General features: G+C 47.1%; 1 protein-coding gene across 1 annotated transcript in view; it reads left to right on the plus strand.

Annotated features, from left to right (window-relative positions):
* Nucleotides 1-16,638, plus strand: part of LOC125444264 (solute carrier family 12 member 6-like) — an 87,992-nt gene that overhangs the window by 11,054 nt on the left and 60,300 nt on the right. Inside the window, 15 exon segments of the mRNA XM_048516691.1 lie at nucleotides 5,045-5,093; nucleotides 8,830-8,870; nucleotides 8,873-8,911; nucleotides 10,551-10,682; nucleotides 11,035-11,181; nucleotides 11,720-11,774; nucleotides 12,049-12,179; nucleotides 12,410-12,651; nucleotides 12,945-13,159; nucleotides 14,031-14,189; nucleotides 14,941-15,039; nucleotides 15,217-15,274; nucleotides 15,624-15,798; nucleotides 15,940-16,058; nucleotides 16,611-16,636. Of these exon segments, the coding sequence (XP_048372648.1) occupies nucleotides 5,045-5,093; nucleotides 8,830-8,870; nucleotides 8,873-8,911; nucleotides 10,551-10,682; nucleotides 11,035-11,181; nucleotides 11,720-11,774; nucleotides 12,049-12,179; nucleotides 12,410-12,651; nucleotides 12,945-13,159; nucleotides 14,031-14,189; nucleotides 14,941-15,039; nucleotides 15,217-15,274; nucleotides 15,624-15,798; nucleotides 15,940-16,058; nucleotides 16,611-16,636 (1,687 nt within the window).

Here is a 16,638-nt window from a genome sequence, read left to right on the forward strand (position 1 = left end):
TGTCAGGGTGAGCCAGTTGGATGGAGAAAGATCCCCCCCCCCATGAGGACTTCCTCCTCCCCTCTTTTTTACCCCCCCTCCCCAGGAAGCTTTGGGTATGAAGTAATGTTTCTAATCACTTTAACTGGCCTTGTTTCTAATCCAAGGGTTTCCCAGTCTTTGCCAGTGTGTGCCTTTCTTTTTTGTTTACAACTTTGTGTTTTATGGCCAGATGTCTCTATCTCTCGATCCTCGAACTTCTTTGTGGCTTTTCTAGTTTGGTTCCCATCCTTTCCTGAGCCTTGTGTAAATCCCCTTGACAGCCTCCTCCCAGCGAGAATTCTCCTCGAAGTTGACCTTTTAGTCAATCAGTAACTGAGAGTCCTGGGAGACTGGCTGCCGGAGTGGGACAGAAATGCAACTGGACTGTTAGTAGCCACGTGAGGCTGGGAAGTTCACTCTCCTACTCTTGGAAACAAATGGAGCTCCATGGAGATACAGCAGGGAAGCCCAAGCGTGCAGGCTTCCTGGGTTCTGGTTTCAGCTTCAGGGTAGTCCAGAGCGATGAAAAAAACTGTGTTGTGATTCCTGGAGTTTTCTTAGGAGTCAGGAGCCAGGTAGAACCATTAATAGACAGGATTATCCTGCGCCTTTAATTTCCGAATGGTGTTGGGTGTTCTGTTGTGCCTTTCTAGGTCCCTCTTTTTTCCCTACATTAAGCACACAAAACTCTTGGTTTATAATTGAACGATATGAATTAGCCTCTAATTCTTATCTGGGTTTCCATCCATTCTGAGCGCTCTTTATTTACTGCATCCATTAGCTGGGTATTTGACATGACTCGTGAAGTCCTGTCTGGGAAAGCTGAGGGGGGCTTTTCCAAACTAGCAATTTCTGCTTAACCTTTCACTACCTAGGAAATGCCTACTTTGACCAACTCCTTTCTCCTCCTCCCTCCTGATGCACATCCCTTTGGGTTTTGCCCAGTGCTGACTTCCCCTGAGAGTCTTGTCTGTATTCTTGGCTATAGTGAAGCCTCTGTGTGGAGCAGCAGGACTGCAATGTCTTTGCTGCTGTTTTTTGACTCTGAGAATGAAGTGGGTAGGCAGCCCAACAGATTTTCACACTGGATGTATTTCCTGGTCTTTTTTCATTGACTTCTTTAGCTCCATTCCCAGCCCTCAGCTTCTTTGTTGACTTGTTTCCAAAGGATGTAAACTGGCCCTCAGCACCTTATCTTTAAACAAGTTCTGCTATCAGCCCCAAACAAGGCTCTATAATTCAAGTTAAACAACCATTTTCCTGGGGGGCTATGTTCCCCGGTTGTTGCTCCATTCCTTATTATATGCCCTCATAAAAAACTCTCCTTTCCATAGACTGAACCTTAAGATCCCCCCCTGGTCTAGGCAATAGTGGAGTGGAATTCTTCACAAAGAACTGATTTTATCTTTTATAATATAGACTTGGATGGCCCTGTCTAGCCTGGATCTCATCAGAAGCTAAGCAGGGTTGGCCCCAGTTAGTATTTCAGCATGGAAGACCTCCCTAAGGAATACCTTCTCAGTGTTGTTATGCAGAGGAAGGCAAGCTACCTTTGCTGTCAGTCTCGTATCCTTGAAAACCCTACTAGGTTTCCATAAGTCGGGCCATGCTTAATTCTGACACATACAAAATACACCTTGAGTCCTCAAACTGAGAACAGATGAAATATAAATGAAGTAAATAAACATTTTTTTTTCTCTTTTGCACTCCCCACTGTTATTGTGGCTATAGAAACCATTAGTTTTGGGGTTGGTTGTGGTGGGTTTTCTGGGCTGTGTGGCTGTGGTCTGGTAGATCTTGTTCCTAATGTTTCACCTGCATCTGTGGCTTTCTTCGGCATCTTTCAGAGGTGTATCCCAGAGGGAAGTTCCATTACACAATCAAGCCTTGGGTGGTTCGCTTTTTTTGCTTTTGCAAAAAAATGCTTTAAAATACTTATCTAATTCACCATCGCAGCATTTCAGTGTCAACTTGTTCCAATTCACATTTTACTCAGAGGGAACTGTGGCTGGGAGGCACCTCGGCTTTTCCAAGATCAACAATCCCGCTAAGTTTTCAAAGTGATAGTCTTTGGGATCTTTTCCCAAGTTTTAATCCCTGCGTTTCTTTTGGACTGAAGGGTGACAGCTTTTCATTGTGTTTGGAATCAAGATGTCCTGAGCTGTTTTAATAACAGTGAGAAGAAAGAAGTCTAGAGGGAGCTAGAGCAAGTGCACATTTAATTTTGTCGGAACACTGGGATTTCCTCAGAACTCACCTCTGAAAAAAATAAAAAAAAAATAAAAGACATAAATCAAATGTACAGTCATCCTGTCAAGTTCCCTCCACGTTGTCATCATGTTATAACTCCTATATATACCCTGCTGGGCCAGAAGTAATGCAAAATCCTTGCAGGCTCCATTAAAAATCTCCATTCACTCCTAGCCAGCTTTGAATCCCTATGTTCAGGACCGGTGGAACAGGAACAATGCACTCTGTGTTGGGCATTGGTACTGGCTGAACAGACAAAGGATGGTTCTTGCTGAGTCTTGGTGGCTCGGAGCCAAACCAGTCAGTAAGTGGGGGAAAGAGAACTTGCCAAGATTAGGGGTTGACAGGAGGAGAATAGATGGGAGTGCAATATTCTGTGTGATCTCGTGTCAACAGATAAAGCTCCAGTCTCCCCTCAAATGACTCTGCTTCTTGTTGGGGTGCCCCAATGTGATTTCCTTTTACCTTTCCAAACTTGTCATTGAGATGCACATGAATCTGCTTATGGTCTCTGCATGGGACTATGATTCCCAGCTGCCCCTGGGCAAGCATGGCCGTATTAATTGTCTCCTGCTGCTGGTGGCATGGACTGATGACAATCGTAGTCCATGAACACATGGAGGGCCTGGAGTTTGACCCCTGTGAACTAGGATTTTTTGGTATTCACTGCTCCATGGAAATCCTTTACATCTCTGGATTTTAACAGGTACAAAATCTCACCTTTGACTTTGCGCTTGAAGAAACTTTGGGACGCTACCATTTTAATAATTTCTAGGTATTTTCCCACTGGCTTTCCTGTGGTGAGTATATACCCTCCTGTTCTAGGGGAGGAAATTAAAAATCATCATAAAAATCGCAATGAAACAAACACATATAAACAGCCGCTATTGGAAAGCCAAGGAAATGGCACGATCACATAAACTGCAGTAAAATCAATGAGTCAGTAAGCTCCCTCGAAGCTGCAATAATTATAGATTACCAAAAGACCTTTGTAAATAAAACAAGTCTTTTAGCAAATGCTTCAAAGCAAATAATCGTGGACCTGACAGACCTCCGAACAGAAGTTACTGAGCCTCCTTATCCTTACACATTCAAATTGATTTGTAAATGGCAGCAGAAAATGATTTGGCAACTCTCTCCCAAAAAAAAATAGACGAAGCTGACTCAGTGTTTAAGTTCCACAATCCAACTTGCTTTGCCAGGCCTTTTCTTTTCTCCGGGCTGTAGCAAGATAACAGGCAGTGATTTTTTCATCCATTCTAAAACAATGGAAGCCTTTTATCTTCCTACCCTCTACAGTGTACTCTACCAACCCAAGCAGCAAGAATCACCTCTTGTTTCCCCTCAAATTTCTTGTTTCCTTTCCTTGTCATTTCTTATCTGTCCCACCCTCAAACCAAAAAAAAACAACTCTTGCTGTAACTTTCTCTCAAGTGTTAACTGTTCAATCCCTTGACCTTATGGGACCTATATATTGCCGTAAAACCTTATTTTTATAGGACCATATATGACCTGCCTGTCTTAGCTTGTTGGGGCCAGTTGAGTGTAACAAAGAGACTTTTGCTGGGTGGAATATTAATACGCGGTCTCAATTCTGCATGAGGTCTCTTCACTCATTAAAGGAGGTAGTCATCTGCCTATTGGGAGAAAAAAATAACCCCCCTTAGGCACAGATGCCTTAAGTCTGAGCCAACCCCTCGACCAGTCTCAGTTCTTCTCTTTGGGGGGAAGGTGAACATTTGAACATGTGATAGCTGATCATCTACAGGCAACAACTGACAGTACATCTCTTGATGAAATCTTGTAACATCGCTATAGCACTGAGGCAACATTACCCACAACATGGTGGATTACACTGTGTCTGAAGTTGGCAAATTGCAGCTCTTCCCTTTTGATGTTTTGATACAGTGAACCGTGATAATTCTGCTTTTAAACTGGCTTGAAAATTGGCAAGGACGGATTTGACTCTGGCATGATTCTTTTCTTGTTCGTTGGAACGCTTCCAGCATGGGTCTTCTTTGATGAATTTGTCTAATCTCCTCCTAAAGATCACTGAGTCCCAGCAGTCAGCCATCATATTGTCTTGGCAGTGGGATTTTGTAAGTTAGTTGAGAGAAACTACTTTGGGCTAGCAAATATCCTTTTTGCTTGGAGTGAAAGCTCAGAGAGATTAAAATAAAGGGCATTAGCGAGAGAAGGCTACGCCCATATTGTGCCTCTGAAGCCAAGTCAAGACCAATGCAACCTCAGTAGCTGGTGTGTGCATCCTTGTTGAGAAGTTTGCCTCTTTCACAGCGTTTCACAGTTTATGCCTATATGGAAAGCAAAGAAAGGGAAATGCTTCCAGTTCTCCTTAGCAGCCCACTTCTTTAGAGCTCCAAATCTACTTGCAAAACAACCCATCATCTCTTGTCCATTTAGATTATTGACTGTTTCTCAACTCTTCGTTGGATGTAATGGAGGGAATGGATGTAAATAGTTCACAGCAGAGCATGGGAGGAACCTCCTCTGACTGTTCTCCTCCTTCCAACTCATTATAGGAGGATTTGTGGTTTTGGAAATGGCGCCAAAAAGGTCCATATTATCTTTTACACCTTTTGCCCTTTTCCTTTGCTGATGTGGTTGTGGGAAGAAGGAAGCCATTTTCGAACTGGAGCTGCCCGGGGGCAGGGCGGTGGTGAGGAACCCCAACTCCCTTTCTCCCTCTCACTTCTGGAGCTGTTTATTTTGCCATTCATTTTCTTTCCCATCTTTTTTTTGACTTTTTCTTCAGGACGTGAGTCAAATCTCCATCATCACAGGGGAACAGTATCAGCTCCTAGGTACAGTATTGCAAAGGAGTCTTGGATGTCTGTGGTATGTGGTGGGTGTGTCTGGTGCTTGCAAGGTCCACTGTGAAGACTCTCAGGAGTTTCATGTGAGCACCTATTTGTTTCTTTTGTTACCTTCTGCTGTGTTGGTGATCGGTGATGGGTTCCGTGTGTTTGTGCTGCTTAAATGAAGGAAATCAAATCCATCGCTTCCCCATTTCTCTGCTGGAGAGCTAACACAAGCTCCCTGTATTTAGCCACTTGCCTGGAGGATGAAGGTTGTCTCCAGGCATGCAGGCAGGAAAATGTTGCAAAGTTGGGGATTCCCTCCCCCCTTTCAAGGCACAAATGATGGTCATGGATATTTTATAAGGCCAGCTAGCAGATATTTTTGTAGACCTAGTAATTTTGTGGGAGGTAAGTCTGCATGGTATAGCTGTAGCCCGATCTCTCGGCCAGATTTTGGAAGCTAAGTGGGGTCAGGACTTGGGTGGGAGACCAACCAAGGAAGGCCCTGTGGAGGAAGGCAATGGCAAACCACCTCTGCTTCTCTCACTTGTGCTTTGAAAGTTCCTTTGCCACAAGCTTGTTGCCGTAACTTTGACGCAAAGCAAGACGACATTTACGTAGTAATTTCTACCGGCTTCTACTTGTTTCATGGTAGGCTGTTTTGGAGGATCTTGATTTCTGCTGTAGTAGACATTTGCTCATGCTGACTTCTTGTAACATCTACCCTCGGCATCAGTTATTTTCCCTGCAACGAGATTTGCCATTTGTCTCCATGTTAGGTGTAGAGCTGGGCTTCGTATTTGTAGGAACAGCACTGACCTTTTGTAGAACAGGGGGGTATCATTGAATTCTGCCCAGCATTGAATTCCCTGGCACATGTCTGAAGAATTTTGTACTGTTACGCTAAGGGCCTGCTTTGAAGCAAAATACAGTTACTCCCAGCCTCTATTGTAGCACATTAGAGGAGGTAAACCAGAGGCTCCTGGGAGCTGAAAGTGAGTCAGTAATCTTTTGCAATAGGCCAGGTCCTCTCTGTTTCCCTTCCTTAAGCCTGGGATAATCCAGTTTCTAAACCAGGGGTGTTGAACTCATTTGTTATGGCGATGACCAGATATGATATCAGCCGCATTTGCCTGTGGTCGTAGGTTAAGGGCGTGCTGGAAGCTATCCTGGCATGGTGAGCCCAAGCAGCAGCTCTTGCTACAGCCCCGATCAAAGGCACTGGGGAGGTGGCTGGTACTGGTGGGGCTGCAGTGAGCCTCCACCAGTCCAGAACAGCAGTGGAGAAGGTGATCAACACTGTAGTGTGTGTGTGTAGCAGGTGTCTATGCGTGTTGCCCTTCAGCTGGCAACTCCACAGCAGTTCCTTGCTAGCCCAGATCAGCACTGGGGTGGGGGTGGCATGCCGCCACAGCTGGCGGTGAACCAGCAGTGGGCTTGCCGCCTCCCAGATTGGAATGGAGGGGTAGGGGGACCTCACCAGGGCAGATTGGGAGTGGGGTATGGTGGGTGCCTGGACTGGCAAGCACACAGTGGGGTGGGGTGGGGTGGGGGTGTCTCAACTGGCTCATGGTCCCCTGATAAGTCAAGGGGCAGAATCTTGCCTCTCAGGCCACATTCTTGACACACCCCTGATTCTGGAACTAAAGAGATAATAAGAGAGTCCCTTGAAATGCACACAGTCAGCAAAAGATATTTGGCCAGAGTTAACAATCCAGGAAAGCCTGATATGGTTTTTTTCTGAATTAGAATTGGCATTTCCTGGTAGCTGAGAATATATATATATATATAATAAATAATAAGTATAAATATATATAAATATATATATTAAAAACCACGGGCTCAGCAATTACGGCTGGTATCTTTCGGGCCCCTTGCCTATGTGTCCTTTTCTGTTCATAACTACCCAAAGTTCTATTCTGTTCCATGCAGATAGCATACAGAAAATACCTCACATGACGTTTATTATACCCCTCTTTGGATTGTAGAGGGGAAGCAGGTTGGGCTGTAAATCCAGCCCGCAGGCAGATGCGTTCCGATTTCTTATGCCCCAGGCCTTGCTGGGTAGGGCTCAGCAGCCATTGTTCCCTAGAAGTTGCTTTCTGGGGCAAAGTGTGCCTCCCAAAGGTGGAGGAGAGAGAAGTATATTTCTGTCACGGGAACATAAATGCCAAGGACCAGCACATGTTGATATGGGAAATTTTGGAAGCTGGTCAGCATATTCTGCATTTCTGGTCAATATCGATATTCTGGGTTTCTATGCTTGAATGGGATGGAGGGAAGGAATTGCAGTGAGCTGAGGTGCAAACGGGATTTAGGGATGCTTTGGGGTCTCAAACCTTTTCATTAAGCAGTAAAAAAGTTGGGGTTTTTTTCTACCTTAAGGTTTGCACAAAAAATGTTCAAAATGAAGTAGAAAGCCAGAGACTCCTCAGCAAGTAAAACAGCTGGGTCACCGCTTCATTAGTTTCTCTTCATGTGATGTGATCCCTGCCTCCTCTCAAGCATCCCCAGCTGACTCTTCAGCTGCTTCATAACAAGAATATTGTTGGAGGAGTCTAACGCGCCAATCAACTCTTTTAGTTTGGCATAGGCCACGCCCCTGAAAATTACGCGCAGAGTGCCTGTGAAGTGCATTTAACAATTCAAGTCAGCACTTCTCCCATGTAGTAACTCCTTGTTGGCAACGGAAGATGACTGCATGTCGGGCGTAAGTGGAGTTTCCAAAGTACAAGGAGAGAAGGGATGGTTATTTGGCCTCGCGAGCTAACGCTTTGGAAAAATTTGGCTACTTCCGCCCTTCCACTTAATCTAGGAAACCAGATGCCCCAGTATGGCAGGAGCCGCTGATCCGTGCCCTGGGCAAGGAATCTCGGCGTTATTTGACAGCGCGCATGATCTTGGCACGCATTTAATTCCCCATTGGCTACTTTGACCGTTTTTCCACGCGGAGGTCGGTCTGTGCTTTAGCTGCCAAATCATGCTCCTGCCTCTGCTTAGTGCAGGGATCAGCCTAGGCATCCCTGATGAGTGTTCATCCAGCCCAGGGTTCTTCAACTTGTTTCTCCAGATGTTCGTGGCCTATATTTCTCATCAGGCCCCTGCCAGCATGTAACACCAATTGGCCAGACTGGCAGGGGCTGTTGACGGATTTGTAGTCCATGAACATCTGGAGAACCGCAGGTTGCATACCCCTGATCCAGCTGCTGCTTGAAGACTGATGGTGAGGGAGTTTCCTCACTGCCTGCCCGGCAGGTGATTCCTCTGCTGACCTATCAGGTGGTCTGGAAGAGACAGGTGTGCTATTCAAGGTCCCCGGCCCACATAGGTGCTATATTTTCCTTGCTGATTTTTTTTTTTTTAACGCGACCAAAAGTAGCTCATGTTCAATAGTGCACAGAAGAATGGTTTTGACAAAGGCAGCCGCATGAAAAAATGAATGATAATTCTCATATTCGTTCAGGACTACGTTCTAATGTGGAAGTATACAATTTTCTCAACTGCTGCACCTCAACTGACCAAACTAACATCTTTATGTGAAACAGTATAGTTGAGCAGGCAGACTGCTATTCGTGACTCTTGGGAGGATCTTGAACGCTTCCATTACTATTCTCATTGCCTAAACTCTTTGGACGGTCAGTGCTAAAATCATTAAAAAAATTGCTGCCTACCAAGTGACTACTCTTCCCATTCCTTCTGAGCTCTCTCTTCTTTCATCACAAGATCCGCTAATAAGAAGGATTTCATGCCTATCTCGCTAACACAATTAACCACGAAGATAAGGCGCCGAATTCTTTGACAAGAATTTGGCGCTCTTCGAGGTGAGCATTGTTGCTTGTTGACAGCTGCATGCGTTCCTAACGTTTTCCCTCAGCTTCTACATTTGTCCATTCTTCCTTGGTACATTTTCACTGACAATTTGTGGGCTCACTAGCAACTACATGGTGTGTGTGTGTAAGAGAGATAAACAACTGGCAATGTTTGTTGCTTCTAAAATTCTCCCTCTAGGATACTGTAAACTCTTAGAAGATTGTGGAGGCTGGCTCATCTATCTTTTCTTCCTTTTTTTTTTACATTTTTTCATTTAATTGACTTTGAGCTGCACCACACATTCCAAGGGCCATAAGCCCCCATTTCTTCTCTCTCATCTGTAATAATTTGTCTTCCCTGGTGCCCCTTCCCTCATTTATAGCAGCATCACAGCAGTGTCTAATGAATTCTGGATTAATCTTTCTCGAGCAGTTCCTTTCGAGCAGGAACCTTGGAGCAATTCCACAGGGTCTGCAAAACAGAATTGTTCGACCGTACTTTTGGGGAGGCCGGTTGTTGAGATGCCACCCCCTGTATACTGTTATAGTGGGCTGTGAAAAGGTCCAATCCCTTCCAGGGTGGAGGGGTAGGCTACATATTAAGTCACCATCTTGATTTGTTTGTTCCCATCTGTTGCCTTTGGTTTATGGTTTTAAATTTTTAATCTGTAAATTATGTTTTAATGCTATTTTATGTGTACCTGTACACCGCTCCAGAGTTCTTCGGGCGTGGGCAGTATAACAAATTCAATAAATAATAATAATAATCACTAGCGGGCCCGCCAATGCATTGCTGTGGCTGAGTCTACGAAGCGGAAAAGAAAAGAAAGGGGAAGCGCATCGGTTCGAACATGTGTCATTGCATAATCATTTCCTCATGAGTGGGAGGGGCAACGGGCCCCTCTCTCCCCTCCCTCTCTCCCGCCTTCGTACGGTGGCAACCCCGCCGGTCCCTCCCTAACAACATTCCTTTGCTGGGGTGGATGGGCCATGTGCAGGTGGCCCGGTCCCCTTCACTCCCTTCCCTTGCAGGCTAATTACTCCAGCTTAAAACACGCTTGGGAGTGCACATGAGCTATGTTGTGTTTTCCAATTTCAGAGCCGCTTGGTCCAGCAAAACCCCTGGACCCTCCCTCTCCTTCCCCTTCCTCTGTTAGGGTGGGTGGGCCATGTGCAGCCGGTTCGCTTCATCCCTTTCACTCCACAAGGCAGTGGTTTTCAAGGAAGGCATGGTTGTTTCCCTTGTATCAGAGAGGTAAGTGTGTTGCTTTGACGGCTTTCAGCAGACATTTAAGCTGTTGGTGAACAGAACTGTGGTTCCAATCCGTCACAGGCGCGGGCATGTATTAATAATAACTGGCACAGTTGTGACATGTACACAACAGGAGGTGTGGAAACAGTATGGAAACCTGGCCGCACGCGAATGCGGTGTGTGGAAATTTCAAAGCAATCGGTCCAGTAGTTCGGGAGATTACCTGTTAGCAGAAAAATGCACTGATAGATTTTTATATATATAGACGGGTGAGGCTTGAATTGTAATGAAAGGCCAACAGCCTGCTAAAGAACTGGCAGCTGTGAAATCAACCATAATGAAGGGGATTTGTCATAGCCATATTCAGTCACTTCTGCTGCCCTCCCTCTTGCTTGGCAGGAAGAGATGGACACCCGGCCCAAAGTGTCCTCGCTGCTCAACCGCATGGTCAACTACACCAACCTAACGCAAGGGGCTCGTGAACACGAGGAGGCTGAGAATGTCCCCCCAGGCAAGAAGAAGCCCACTAAGGTGAGGACTTTGATATCCAAAGCTGCGGCATCTTCCTAGCAACAATTACAAGCATTTCTTTGTAAGAAAGAACCGACACATGGTCACAAGTGAAAGTGGTAGTCAGTCACTAGGTAAATATGAATGTGAATCACATACTGAGCAGTACCATCATTGAATATAATAATTACTCAATATATGCATAGAGAAAAACCAAGCATATTGTGTATCCTGTACACAGATTGTACGTGTGTTCACTGTAACTTGTGAATGGCTGTTCTTCTCTTTTTCTGGAGGCTTGACAGACTTCAGATATGAGCTGAAAGGTTGATGCTGAAGCTCAGCTTGGGTCCTCTTGCTGTTCTCCTTGCAGACTCCACAGATGGGCACCTTCATGGGCGTCTACCTGCCCTGCCTGCAGAACATCTTTGGGGTGATTCTCTTCCTGCGTCTCACCTGGGTGGTGGGAACAGCTGGCGTGTTGCAAGCCTTTGGCATTGTCTTCATCTGCTGTTGCTGTGTGAGTTCCCCTTCCTTGCCTTCTTCATCCTATCCCAGTATGAACGTTGGTCTTTTATGTCTTGGGGAGGAAGACTATGGGAGGGAGAAATCCCCAAACATGGACGAAGCGTGGGGAGGCAACATTTTCTAACTCAACTGGGCTGCAGTGGAGACGACAAATCAAACATCATACAATATCCTTTACAAGTATCAGAAGTAGTGTTCCCTTGGCAACTGTTACAGGGTGGCGCTTTCAGGTTTCAAGTGGGTGAATATTATCAGTACGTTTTTGGTTTGCTGTCCGTTCTGCTCTGACCAAAGCCCATTTGCTCATCAAACTGAAGCAAAGCAGTTCTCGCACTTCAGCCTTTTAATTGAATTGCTTGCAGTAGTGTCCCATAAGAAGAGATAAGTCTTGCTTTTCATGGGAAACAGACTAGAAAACGACATTAGAAATGTTCACATAAGATTGGGAAATTGTTAAGAAGATGTTCTGCATGTTAAAAGTGATTTCTCTTCCTACCCCTGCCCTCGGTGTTGTCTCACCTCCTTTTCAGACAATGCTGACCGCCATTTCCATGAGTGCCATTGCCACCAATGGGGTAGTTCCTGGTGAGTCACAAGGCTGAACCGCAGCAGGGGGTGCAGTAGGGGTGGGGAAGGAGTACAACCAGTAAGATTCCACAACCCTGCCAGGTCTCCCCATTGTCTAATACAGCCCAGGGGTCTGCAACCTGCGGCTCTCCAGATGTTCGTGGACTACAAATCCCATCAGCCCCAATTGGCCATGCTGGCAGGGGCTGTTGGGATTTGTAGTCCATGAACATCTGGAGAGCCACAGGTTGCAGACCCCTGGTCTAATAGCTTGCTTCTTTCCTATCTGCAGCTGGAGGCGCATACTTCATGATCTCACGAGCCCTGGGGCCTGAGTTTGGAGGGGCCGTGGGACTGTGCTTCTACCTGGGCACCACTTTTGCAGCTGCAATGTATATCCTGGGAGCCATTGAGATCTTCCTGGTAAGTATCAAGCACCCGGGAAGACCCACGCAAGGCAAAAATCCCACCTGCTTGCATGAAGCGTGCACCATGCCGCTCAGTTGTAGCCCCTCTCATTATGCTATTGAGGATGCAGCTGGCGGCAGCCTCTATCAGAGCCAATCCCATTCAAAATCCATGTCTCTTTAATCATTGCTCATCTGTGTTGGCTGGTTCTCCTAGTGGTGACACGTGTCCTCCCTCTCTCTCAGATGTACATTGCCCCCGAGGCAGCCATCTTCCACAGTAGTGATCCTCTGAAGGCCCCGGCGGCCATGCTGAACAACATGCGAGTGTACGGCTCGGCCTTTCTCACGCTCATGGTGCTGGTGGTGTTCGTGGGGGTGCGCTACGTGAACAAGTTTGCCTCTCTCTTCCTCGCCTGTGTCATCGTTTCCATCCTGGCCATCTACGCTGGTGCCATCAAGTCCTCCTTCGCACCGCCCAACTTCGAGTAAGAGACCTGGGAAAGTCCGGCCCCGCCACTCCTCGAATCAGTCTCATAGTCACGGCAATCCCTCAGGAATTCTGGGAGTGCAGTTTCGTGGTGTTGCTCAGAGTCCTTTGCTTTGTGATGTGGGGAATCTCTGTCGACAGAGCTGTATGACTTGTTCTACCCTTCTCTGCCCATTCATAAAACCATGATTGCCCATGTCCTCAGGTCGCGGGGAGTAAGGGTTTTCAAAATGAGTTTATAGACGTGACATCAAACTAGCCTACCAATTATGTCTCCCCTTCTTCACTTAGCGTGTGCATGCTAGGGAACCGCACCCTCTCCCAGCACAACATTGACATCTGCGCCAAGACCCAGGAGCGGGACAACATCACCACGACCACTCGCCTCTGGGCCGTCTTCTGCAATTCCAGCGACCGCCTCAACGCCTCCTGTGACGAGTACTTTCACCACAACCAAATCACTGTCATCCAGGGCATCCCAGGACTGGCCAGTGGTGTTATTACTGGTAAGAGAGAGATTATGTTCCTCCTAACAAGGAAACGGTTGGAGCAGCAGTGGCGTAGTGGTTAAGAGCAGGTGCATTCTAATCTGGAGGAACCAGGTTTGATTCCCCGCTCTGCCGCTTGAGCTGTGGAGGCTTATCTGGGGAATTCAGATTAGCCTGTGGACTCCCACACACGCCAGCTGGGTGACCTTGGGCTAGTCACGGTTCTTGGGAGCTCTCTCAGCCCCACCTACCTCCCAGGGTGTTTGTTGTGAGGGGGGAAGGGCAAGGAGATTGTAAGCCCCTTTGAGTCTCCTGCAGGAGAGAAAGGGGATATATAACTCCAAACTCTTCTTCTTTCCCATATATGTGGGACCTGCCTCATCCGTTCGTGCCCTCAAGGCCGCTCTGATTGACAGAGCAGGGACAATCTATTGGTCCCTCGCTTTAGTCAGCAAGAACCCTTATTGTTCAGCATCATACTTCCTCTGTGGCAGCACTTGAACTGCGGGACGGGTCTGAAGAAGGCCCCAACCTCACGCCGGGTTTGAAACTCCGTTCATTCATTCAAAGTCTATCCTGCTCTTCCTATCGAAAGTCAGGCTCAGAGCGCCTAACAACCATGCAGTGACGATAACATTGAAAACGCTAATCATGAAAATCTGTTTCTAATATATACATTGAACAATTACAACCTAAATTGACTCGTATCTCCGCTGATACGATTCCTCATTTGCTTTTGAATTTAGCGCAAGCCGTTTGAGTCCCATTGATCAGGAGAACAGAGGAATATAAATAGTTTAAATCGATACATTGGAGTCACTCGAGGGACGCTCCACGCAGTGTCTGGCTAGTCCGCCTACCCTGATGTCCCCTGCTTCCCTACTTGCAGAAAACCTATGGAGCAGTTACCTGACGAAAGGGGAGATCATCGAGAAACCGTCCTTGCACTCGGTGGATGTGTTGGGAGCCCTGAACCAGCAGTACGTGCTGGGCGATATCACCACTTCTTTCACCCTTCTTGTGGGCATCTTTTTCCCCTCGGTCACTGGTAAGGGCGGAGCTCATTCAGATGCATCTCCAGAACTAAACCTCAACTGAAGGGTAGACTGTTGACCTTACTGGAGTCCCACCTCTCCCATAGATTCCTGGGACTTTCAGCAAATCAGTCTCTCAACCTGGGGAACAGCGACTTAGTTCTGGCTAATCTTAAGCCCGTAGCTGTGAGTGCAGTGTGAAAGGGTTTTCTTGCTTTTACCTGTAATGATTCACTTTGGACCACAGCAGCAGTGGCGTAGTGGTTAAGAGCAGGTGTACTCTAATCTGGAGGAACCGGGTTTGATTCCCCGCTCTGCCACCTGAGGTGTGGAGGCTTATCTGGAGAATTCAGATTAGCCTGTACACTCCCAACACATGCCAGCTGGGTGACCTTGGGCTAGTCACAGTTCTTCTGAGCTCTCTCAGCCCCACCTACCTCACAGGGTGTTTGTTGGGGGGGGGGGAAGTTCCTTTGAGTCTCCTACAGGAGAGAAAGGGGGGGGGGGTAATAAATCCAACTCTTCTTCTTCTCCCTCAAATATTTCCCACCATAAAATCAAACATTTGTTTCCTCATCGAAGTGATGCCTCCTTTGCAGAAAGGGGTATGTAAAGGATACACATAGTTCCTTAAGCGATGGGATAGCATAACACTCTATGGTGTATTAAGATCCAAGATGAAGTGTCATGAAACATTTTCAGGCCCCTGACAGTTCTGAGCCATCAAACCCCTTCCCCGTGTGGGTTGTGTTTCTATCTCCACAGGGATCATGGCTGGATCTAATCGTTCTGGGGACTTGAAGGATGCCCAGAAATCTATCCCTATTGGCACCATCCTGGCCATTCTTACCACCTCCTTTGTGTGTATCCTTACTGGCAGAAGGGGGGGGGGGCTCAACATGGCAGACGAGCAACTGGAGCAGGAGAAAGAAGGGGGGCAGCATGTAGGTATGGAAGTGCCCCACGTGTCTTTTCACCATGCTACCAGCTGCTCTCCCATTCGCTGACTTCTCACAGCTCCTTAACTGCTTGACACGCCAGATCTCAGCAATGTGGTACTGTTTGGGGCTTGTATTGAAGGGGTTGTTCTCAGGGACAAGTGAGTATGATGCTTCGGTTTCTTCCAGTTCTGTAGATGTGAGATGGGGTTTTTCCCAAGAAAAACCAGAGGTGGTTTGCCATTGCCTTCCTCTGCAAAGCCTTCCTTGGGATGGGGATCTCTATCCAAGTACCCACCCTGCTTAGTTTCCAAGATCTCACCCAATCAAGCTACAAAATGCTTGGTCTTTCCCCTTGTCTCCCTGGTCCTTGGTAAATATTCTCCAACTAACAATGGTTGGGTCAGTTACTCAACTGTAACTAGCCATCTGATTTCATAGTGGAGACAAATTGTACATTATTTCGGCTAAATACGTGCAGTCTCATTCCGGTGTTCTCCTGTTGGGTAGGTTTGGCGACGCAGTTCACGGGAACCTGGTGGTGGGGACGCTGTCCTGGCCCTCTCCTTGGGTCATCGTCATTGGCTCCTTCTTCTCCACTTGTGGGGCTGGGCTGCAGAGCCTCACCGGTGCACCCCGACTGCTGCAGGCCATTTCAAAGGACAACATCATACCGTTCCTGCGGGTAGGGATGGCAACGCTTTCTTATTTGGTCGTGGATGAAGACAGTATTGCTTGCAGCGATCTCGTTCACCCCTCACCAAGTTACTAAGACTGTGTGGCATCTTTTTCTCTTTTTGTCCCCTGCCCTACACCTCCCGTGTAGGTATTTGGCCATGGTAAGGCCAACGGGGAACCCACCTGGGCCTTACTCCTGACCGCAGGCATTGCGGAATTGGGGATCCTTATTGCCTCGCTGGACATGGTCGCTCCCATCCTCTCCATGTAAGTGGCAAATTTGTCAAACAGCCGCATGAAGTGTCACAGCAACGGTGGGTCCATCTCCTAGTCGCCCAGTGCCATTTTAGAAATAGTTGCGTGAGTGTGTTCAGTGCTGTCAAGTTGTTTCTAACCTATGGTGACATTATGAATGAATGACCTCCGAAATGTCCCCTTTTTTGTTTTGGATAGGGGTGACAATCTTAATTGGTTTTCCATTGTCGCCTTCTGCAAAGTACTAACCAGGGTTAGCTGCAGTGTCGCTGCCATGGCCTAGGATAGATCCTCTGCCAGAGTCATCTTCCACTATTGCTGCTGTGCAGCAGCTGCACTCCAAGGACTCCTCCACCCCCATCACCCCTGGAATTGTCTGTGCTCTTCTCCGGATATGACTGTTGATTCCTGAAGCGGGTAGATGCATTTTAGTCCGGTGTCCCAGCTGTGACCGTTCTGCCTTGACTGACTCTGCCAGGAGTTTGGCCTCCTGACTGAGTCTAAACTCCTGACAGTATCGCTCTCAGCTTCCCTGATATGCACAACCCCCCTTAACTCTTCAAGCTGTGCATCCGAGATGGGGAGAAGCAGT

Source organism: Sphaerodactylus townsendi, linkage group LG15 (genome assembly GCF_021028975.2).
Source record: "Sphaerodactylus townsendi isolate TG3544 linkage group LG15, MPM_Stown_v2.3, whole genome shotgun sequence".
Taxonomy (NCBI): domain Eukaryota; kingdom Metazoa; phylum Chordata; class Lepidosauria; order Squamata; family Sphaerodactylidae; genus Sphaerodactylus; species Sphaerodactylus townsendi.